Here is a 9,551-nt window from a genome sequence, read left to right on the forward strand (position 1 = left end):
CTTCCGTAGATTATACGGTCTCACGTACGAGTGAGACCCACACGAGCCGAGAGGTTGTATAACAATAGTGTATGCCCATGTACTGACCATTATGTGTACATATGATTATACATAATCTGCACATGCTGACCCATGTGGTGATCCATTTTTATTACTTCTTTTTAGAACCCTGTTTGCTTCATCAAATTAAGCATACAATCAGAATCGCAACCACAAGCTTGTCAGCGAAAACTAGTGGAATTATCCCTTTACGTAAATGATAGTTTATCTAAAAGAGGCAAAAATGATTACTTTAATAAGCCATATGTAAGCACCAAAGTTTTGCCTTTCGGATGTGAAGAGAAGGATATTTCAAAAAAGCTCTCAAGGAGCAGTATAGAAAAACTGTTGAATAATACAGGCTTTCTTTTTGCTGATAAAAAGAAGGCATATATTGTTTTTTATTACTTGATTGATTACCATAAGGGTAAATATCAAAAGATGATAAATAAACTATGGCTAGTTTTTACTGAATTAGCAGCAAAAAGTGGAATGCCTGATGAACAACGATTGAAATTTTTAATGGATTGTCATTCAGCTCTCGCACGCGATTTTGATACTCTAGATGAATCCTATGAAAATCGTTTCTTTTCCATGGCCAAAAATAAATTCATGTTACAATTAAGTTTCCGAATTTTCATTTCAAGCTTGGTGTGGTCTAATGTAAAATTAAGAAGAGTAAATAAGAAGAAGTGGAAGAAGGCTATGATGAATATTATAGAAACGTACAAAGCGTAGTGAGAAATGGCTGCACCGATGGGCCTTTCAATGGAACCACGGATGGATCTATGAACGGGTTCACAAATGAGATCAGAAGTGGGTTCACAAATAGGTTCCTCTATTGTACACAAAAAGACTTACCTATGCGATCACAAGCGGGTTTACCTATGGGTTACCCTATGAGAGGATGACACCCGTGTGAGTACCAAGGAGGACACCCATGTGAGTACCAAGGAGCACGCCATCGAATGCGCCATTGAAAGCACCATCGAATGCGCCATTGAAAGCACCATCGAATGCGCCATTGAAAGCACCATCGAATGCGCCATTGAAAGCACCATCGAATGCACCATCGAATGCGCCATTGAAAGCACAAATAGGTGAAACAAAAAAATAGCCACAAATGGAAGAGCGAATTGATGAGAAGTTCCCCACAAAATGGGTGGTATATAATTTATTAAGCTTAACAAATAAAATAGCTAGCACTTTAGGAAGTTACAGACTAAGGGGAGAAAAAAAAAAAAAAATTAAAAAAAAAAAAAAAAAAAAAAAATACCCAAGGTAAGCACAAAATAATCTATATAATGATGCAACACTATCTCATCACCAGTTACAGATATATATGCTACCAACCACCTCCCCCAAATTACCTGTCAAATGATTTAAACAAGAAAATACTTCTGTAATACAACTTTTGAGAAGAATTTAACACAACACTTTGTTTGGTGTCTTAACCAAAAGAATATTATTTTTAAGATTGTTTGATTACAAAAATTACGAAAATGAAAAAATAATAATATTGCATTTTTGTAAATTCTTGTTTGAATTATTTTATTTTATTTGTTAAATTTTGTGTCCTGTGCACAAGTAATAATTTGTATAACTGTTGTACTTCTTGTCATATTTGCTCTTATTTTATTTTTTTTGTTGTTATTTTTCCATCAAAGAATGGAAAAGCGTAAAGCCCCTATTTGTGCTTCTTGCACCCTCAGTACAGTGCAAGTTTTACGAAATTCAGCTTGATGAAAATGGTAATTTTTCATCATAAAAATGAGCGAATTTCGATTTATACAAACAGTAAGGTGATGCCTACAAATTGGTTCATACGCACGTGTGCACAATGGGGGCGCGCTAAAAACGCGCTCACGGGTCAGCACCTAATGTATGCATGTGTGTATGTATGCATGTGTGTATGTATGCATGTGTGTATATGTTCATGTATATGTGCATGTATGTATGCATGTATGTATATAATATATACATGTAGAAGCGTATGCACAAACGTAGGGGATGGATGCATCCTTGCCTTATCTTTTGTAGTTATTTAAATTTATTAAAATGTCTAACTTCAGAGACTACTATTCCAAAGTGAAAGATTTTTATTTCCAAATTAATATTAGTTGACACTTGTTTTGTCCTTATTAGTGTCTCTAATTCTTTATGGTAACATTTAAAAAGAAAGTGGGACCATCCAGGGAAGCGCTTTTTCACATTACTAGTTACACGTGCTCTATACACGTGCCCTATACACGTGCCCTATACACGTGCCCTACACACGTGCCCTACACACGCGCCCTACACACGCGCCCTACACACGTGCCCTATACACATGCATCGAGTTGCAATATAAACAGAACGATAAAAGATCGAAATGCATATATCACCTCATCTACAGTGACGCTAACGAATTGGGACTAAATAACATCCTTTTTTAGTTACTCAGGAGTTATTGTACATAACCGTTTCGGTTCCTCGTCGAGGGTAAAAAAAAAAAAAAAAAAATAAAAATGCATAAAAATATACAAAAATGTGTAAAAATATAATGTCGTGTTTGGGGACGGACCCCTTTCTTGAGCCTCACATTTTGTACACATTTTGCTTGTGTAAAGGGCTCAATTGGTGTTCCCTGAGGGGAATTAAATCAGTGACAGAAGTTAAGCGCACTTTGCGCTTCCTTCAAAGGTACAACAAAAGGGAGCAGCAAAATGGAGAGCAGTCAAATGGAGAGCAGCACCCATAAACTGCGCAGATTTACATACCCACTAGCAACACCAAACACATAATAATGTCATTCGAACAAATTGTGTGATCGTAAAAGTGCGACATTAACCACAAGTCAGTATGCTTATATGCTGACCTCATCTAGAAGCCATAAACCATTCACATTAAAAAAGGGAACAGATACGACACATCGAAATATACACCATGGGAGAAGAAAAAAAAAAAGTAGCTGATTTTATTCCTAGGCAGTGAGCAAAAGTGCACAGCGAGGGGATAAGTTACATTTTTATGTATGCCATGGGCACATATGAACAACATATAAATCACATAAATATATAGATATATATATATAGATATATTTATCTCTATATCTATATATGTGCTTTTCTTTTTGTTCCCTTTTTTTGCACCCCCCCACACTCAGCAACAGCCACTCACATTTTTTGCTCGGCGTATTTGGCAGTTCTTCTATCCTCTTAGCAATAACGTTGCAAGTTTCGCGCACATATTTTTTGTGCGAATTTAAAGAGGCAATATGCAACTTGGTCTTTGAGAAAAAATGGCTCCAATATTGCTGCGCTTTTTCAAAACCGAAGTGGGCATATATATATATATACATATATACATATTTCATAACATCTACATAAATAATACATGCAAATTTAACCCTTTTCGAGTCAAGCAAAGGGGGGGTGTTCGTTCCTAATTTAGGAGTCCAGGGGCAGGCAGGAGTTAACGAACCAAGAAACTACTACATGTAAAGAGCACAGCCGAAAAGTGACGAAGCGGTTAAAAAAAAAATGTAACTCGCTGCTGCTCAATTCATTTCACCCTTCTGATAGTAAATGTCGTAATGTTAGGTGGTCATTAGGAAGGATGCTAAAAGTCACCGCAGGGGGAAATCAGGCTATAAAAAATCTAGGTATCTAAAAACCTATAAATAAACCTATCTAAAAAGCTATAAATAAACCTATCTAAAAGCTATAAATAAACCTATCTAAAAAGCTATAAATAAACCTATCTAAAAAGCTATAAATAAACCTATATGTAAACCCATATATATGTATAAGTATATATATAGGTTTATAAAGGCTTATTTATATATGTATATATTGGCGGGTACATATTCTTAACGCATTTTAAAAACCAATGTAAGAGCCGAACCTGCCTTGATAATACCAGAAGGGGCAGAAATGTGATTATACCAAAGTAGGAACGAACCAGGTGGTTAGGTCATCTATAAAAGCGCTAGCATAATCTGATAGGTCGATACAAATTGTAACACCTATTCAAATAATTAAAGGGATGAATTTTGTTTTTTTTTTTTTTGTTCTTTCTTTTTGGCGCCATTCCTAATTTTTGAATATATTTGATTTAGTTGACTTAAAGATTTTTACGAATTTGATATATCATCCCTTTGGTGCAAATTTTTTTTTTTTGGTAACATATATATGGCTAAATTTAAGATTCTTTAACAAAATAATTTTGTGGTTGCATGAATTAGCTGCTTGCAGTTGGGAGCAGCTATTTTTGCGTCTGTACAGAATATAAAGCCGCTGTTTTGTTTTTTTTTTCGTCGATTAGATTATTTTTTGTTCACTTTCTTTTGCATACTTTGTTCGCTTATAGATTTATACATAATTTTACGTTATCTTAAATTTTACGCCCTTTTATGCGCATTAGGCGTTAGGCATTCTTTCTTATGAGTTTTTATTTCTTTTATTTTATTTATTTATTTATTTATTTTATTTTTTGTTTTGCTAGAAAAAGCCTATTTTTTAAAAACAAATAAATTGTCCTCGAATTTACAAGTTTGTAGCACCGCGTTTGTAGCACCGTGTTTGTAACACCGTTCTTTGTAAATGGTGTTTATTAAAAAATTTCAACATACATCTGAACTCATCAAGTGAACATGGCGAGGATGTACTCTTCGAAAAGATTTCTCATGTTGGTGGGTTACACCACTCTACTGTTTGTTCTGTGGATCGGAATTTTATCGGTAAGGGAATATGTTCACGTAAAAATTGCGTAAAAGTGATGTAAAAGGCCTTTTTTTATTTCACCGCCCCAAGGTGTGCTCGTCTGCCTGACAGCAGTGATTGGAAGGCAGAGCGAACCAGTGTCGATCAGTTCCCGACTTCATCAAAGGGGTGCACGCATACATATATATGGATATGTATATGCATATATATATGGATATATATATTCATACATATATGGATATACATATGCATACATATATGCGTATACCTATGAACGTGTGCCCATTTCCCAATTTCTATAGACCCATAATTGCAAATATGAAGACAACACGTCAGAAGAGTTCCCGATAGGCAGCTCCCGTAGAAGCCTTTCTGAAGCTTTGTGCCATTATGATGATGCCCCTGCACAAGGAAGTCAAGTTTTCTGTCAATATGACGATGCTGTTTTTTATACAGACTTATATAAGGGTTTCTTATTGACGATGAAGTATGCGCAAATAGGTAATAAATCATTAACACCTAGAGAAGTAAATAATTTACTCGATTCCCTTGGTGTACTTGTAAGTAAAAGAAAAGCAAAGTTTGTGTTTTATCACTACAATAGATGCTTGAGAAAAATGTATAACGATATGATGGATAGACTGTGGGTGCAATTTGCCACCGCAGCAACGAAAAGAGGGATGTCACGAAGTTATCAAATGAGATTTTGGAAAGAATGCGATGATGAAATAACTAATGACTTTGTAGAAAGAGACGAATATTTTTTAGGGAGATTTAGGAAATTAATATCTAAAGGAACAATGATGAGCTTGACTTTTTTTACTTTCATGTGTAAATACAACAAGTCATGGAAAGCGGCTTTAAGATATTACGAAGATAAGTGGTCCATTACTCTATGGCGCAATGTAGAGAGTTATCCAGGGATAAAAGTAAGGTCTCATGGCAATCCCGACTTTTAAGAAAACCAGGAAAGGAGAATATTTCGACGTTTTTTTTTTTAGTTGTTTTTGTTGCTGTTATTTTTTAGTTGTTTTTGCTGCCATTTTTGCTGCCATTTTTGCTGCCATTTTTGCTGTACTCAATTAAACGTTACATGAAAGGGAGTTTGTTTGTCTCCGTTTGGCAATCGAAATGGCATAATTAAAAAATATATATATCCATTGCTGCGTTGCAAGAAATGGTTTCTTTGCCGCTTCCGTTCAATTTCGTTATTTTACTTTTTTTTACGAATTAATCTAAGGTAGCGGCATAGACACGACAGTGCATCTGTAGCTTTGTTTGCGCAGTTTGTTCCAACTCCGCTTGTTTGTGCATGTATCATCTATTCGACTTTGAGCCATTTCTCCAATCCACTAATTTTTTATGGGATACTCTCCCATCAGTTCACTTATTTCACTTTACAGTCTTCTTTTTGTAGCCCCCCCCAGGGATGCTATAAAAAAGGTACATGCACATCATCCCATCTTTGCTAACCATCTTATGAAACACGATGTAAATATTTTTGAAAAACGAAAGAGAAACCACGTTGAAGTGAAATTCGGTCATTTGTACAAAAAAACACAATATGATATGCCGCTTGGTAATGGGAAAAGTGCAGAATGCTTCCTTTCCCCCTTTTTGTGAATGCGCATCTACATGTGCATGTAAGCCTTTGAAGCGTTGTCCCGAGGAAGAGGTTACTACATAAAGGGATTCTCTAACTTTGCGCCTCCTTCCAACCTCATAATCAATTCTATCAGATGAGGAATGAAGAAAGAAGAAGAAACTCCCCCTCACTTGGTGTATCAGTATTCCCGGCGAGGATAGCAAGAAAGCATTTTCCCTTAAGGTGTCTTCGAGACGTTATTGAAAAACCGAGAGGGTCTATAAGCGCGCATTTTAATAAATATATACGCGAAATTGCAAATAAAGTTGCAAATAAAGATACAAATAAAGTTACAAATAAAGTTACAAATAAAGTTACAAATAAAATTATAAAAAATAAAAAAAAAAACACATAATGTTATATGAACACATACATGCTATATACACATGCATGCTATATACACATACATGCTATGTACACATACATGCTATGTACACATGCATGTCCCCACTCCGCACACGACATGGCGCAAGCACGAGGGGAAGAACCCTTCCCAAAGGGAATACCAATTACCAATGCGAATAAATGAACAAATTGAAAAATGCCAAAATGTAAAGAGAGTTATCTTCTGGTAGAGTGGCGGATCCCCCTTTTGACCGCTTTTTCAAAAAAGGGGAGAAAAAAAAAAATTACTCCCATACAATTTGCACACATATAACGGGAAAAAGGGTTTCCTTAAAAATCATCCTCTTCGACGCTTCTCCGCGTTGAATAAAACCACACCATGTATACCTATGCGACATAAACGCATGTTTGTATATGGCCGCATTCATGGTAAGTCTGCACCCCTATGAGGAAACCATCCTGGCCTTATCACTTCCTTATTCTTCCCAATAAGAGAGAACGTTCTTCGTTCACCGTCTACTCTCTTTCCACTTCCCGATTAACTCCTCGCCTCAGCGCAGTAGGTAGTTATTGGCCCGGTCGGAGAGGATCTTGTTCCACTTCAGTTCCTTCTCGAACATGTCCGAAAACCAGAAGGCTTCATGTGCCCCCAAGGTCCAATTAAATTGCAGTGTGAAAATTACTTTATTATTCAACAAGGATTGAAAATATTTCTCAGATATATTTTCCATAATTACTAAATCTCGTAGAAGTTCTTCTTCACATTGTCTCCAATACATCTTTTGAAGATCTTCGGGTAATTCATTTTTAGATGCTAATTCTAGAAATGAGCTTTTTAATTCATTTATCATATTGTAATATTTACCTCTTAAATAATTAATGTACACATAAATTGCTGCATGTACTCTTTTCTTTTGAATAAATAAACGTCCACAATAAGCAATCCTTTTTTTTAATTCCTCTCTGGTCATTTCGAATGGAACCTGTAGACGGTAGCTCTCAAATGAGTCCCTAGGGCTACCTATATTGTTTTTGATGTCAATTCTATCTTCGCTTAAAAATCTCCCCAAATGGGAATTCTCAAAAAAAGGGTCTTCATTAATGTGCAGTACTTTGTGGTGTTCCTCCCAGGATTCTTCCTCTACAGGGATAGCTCCCTTCTACGAAAGGAAAAAAAAAAAAAAAAAAAAAAATTCACGCGTAGCGATAAATGAGGTATGGCGTGACATTTCAGTTTTGCACAATCCTACGCGCGCACCTGTGTAGTCTGAAGCACGCAACGGATTAGGTCCCCCCGATGGGCAAAAAAATATGCACACATATATATAACATATGTATAATATGTATATAATATGCTATATGTGCAGCGCACTTTTCTTTAATGTGCATCTCACCGACGACATGCAAAGCAGCAGGATGAGTAGGGGTGAGAGAAGCCTCAAAAAGGGACGACTGCACCCCTTGAAATTTGCCTTTATCGACATTTCTTCAGAGAAGTAAAAACTGGGCTGGGTCTGGCCTTTATGTAAAAGAGGGTTCACAAATTATTATTTGAATTTTCTTAATTGTCCTAAATCTTCGTTACTCAGGTATGGCTATAACTTGGCGGGGTATCAGGGGGGCTGTTCTCTGTGTGACACCCTTTTAGAGAACGCGCGATTGGTTCCTTTGTTGCGTCAGAAGGGGAGAGGAAAAACCATGCGAAAGTTAGCAGGTCCGCATAACATACGTGTAACACATACACATAAGAGAAAAATATGCACCCGCATGTAGGTAGCTTACCACTTTTGTCACCCCTCCTGAGGAGAGTCTTTGCAGAGCTGTAGAACCACACCCAAATGGATGCACCCGGACGAACCTACCACGTGACGAGACCACGGGTCGACTACTTAAAAGGAACGACAGGGTACCTGCCTCTTCGCGACAGTGAAAATGTGCACACCTCTGAAAAGAATAATAAGAAAAATGTACGAAACAAAAAGTGAAGCTAAAAAGTGAAGCTAAAAAGTGAAGCTAAAAAGTGAAGCTAAAAAATGAAGGCTAAAAAATGAAGGCTAAAAAATGAAGGCTAAAAAATGAAGGCTAAAAAATGAAGGCTAAAAAATGAAGGCTAAAATATGGAGGCCAAAAAATGAAGGCTAAAAAAAAAACGAACCAGCCTCTAAGCCAGTAATGCATTGTTGCGCCTGAAAATACAACCGAGCTTTTTCTAACCTTTCCGTCGGGGTGGCCCTATGAGGAAGAATGAACAATTAAATAGAAAAGGCAGCAAAGGTAGCAACGGTAGCAAAGGTAGCAGCGGTAGCAACGGTAGCAAAGGCTTCAATGATAGCAACGGTAGCAGAGGTTGCAAAGGTAGGGTAGGCGAGAAAACGCGAGCGATAAAGGAACCTGTCGCGACATATAAAAATGTACATACAGGGTATAAATTAAATATAGGGGCAGATATATTTTTTTTGCTTGTCCCTACACCAGTGTTTTCGCCGTAGAGTGCAACCACGGCTGTATGGACCAAAAGCATGCTGCATGCAGGCGCGAAGCCGCGTAACCGCGTAACTGAGTAACCGAGTAACCGAGTAACTGAGTAACCGAGTAACCGAGTAACTGAGTAACCGAGTAAGCCTATAACAAAATTTGCAAATATTTCTGCGCATAGCTTTTTTGCCTAACAAAATTCACCTTGGTAGGGGGAGAAAATGCCTGCGCCACTTTGTCCTTCCTGCGCTTTTGCGCCCTACTTTTTTTTTTTTTTTTTTTCTATTTTCGCAGCTACTTTGTGAATGTTTCCCTTATTTTGAACAATTATCGTTTTTCTTCTT

General features: G+C 36.9%; 3 protein-coding genes across 3 annotated transcripts; 2 read left to right on the plus strand and 1 right to left on the minus strand.

Annotated features, from left to right (window-relative positions):
* Positions 1-122: 122 nt before the first annotated feature.
* Positions 123-777, plus strand: PCYB_053000 (RAD protein; the record flags this gene model as incomplete). Its single annotated transcript, XM_004221181.1, has 2 exons — positions 123-137; positions 166-777. 2 exons carry the CDS (start codon positions 123-125, stop codon positions 775-777), a joined length of 627 nt encoding a protein of 208 aa, XP_004221229.1.
* Positions 778-4,672: 3,895 nt separating this feature from the next.
* On the plus strand, positions 4,673-5,701 carry PCYB_053010 (RAD protein; the record flags this gene model as incomplete). Its single annotated transcript, XM_004221182.1, has 2 exons — positions 4,673-4,759; positions 5,210-5,701. 2 exons carry the CDS (start codon positions 4,673-4,675, stop codon positions 5,699-5,701), a joined length of 579 nt encoding a protein of 192 aa, XP_004221230.1.
* Positions 5,702-7,283: 1,582 nt separating this feature from the next.
* Positions 7,284-9,253, minus strand: PCYB_053020 (RAD protein; the record flags this gene model as incomplete). Its single annotated transcript, XM_004221183.1, has 3 exons — positions 7,284-7,892; positions 8,947-8,964; positions 9,152-9,253. 3 exons carry the CDS (start codon positions 9,251-9,253, stop codon positions 7,284-7,286), a joined length of 729 nt encoding a protein of 242 aa, XP_004221231.1.
* Positions 9,254-9,551: the final 298 nt, after the last annotated feature.

The sequence above is a fragment of the Plasmodium cynomolgi genome, chromosome 5 (assembly GCF_000321355.1).
Source record: "Plasmodium cynomolgi strain B DNA, chromosome 5, whole genome shotgun sequence".
NCBI lineage: Eukaryota > Apicomplexa > Aconoidasida > Haemosporida > Plasmodiidae > Plasmodium > Plasmodium cynomolgi.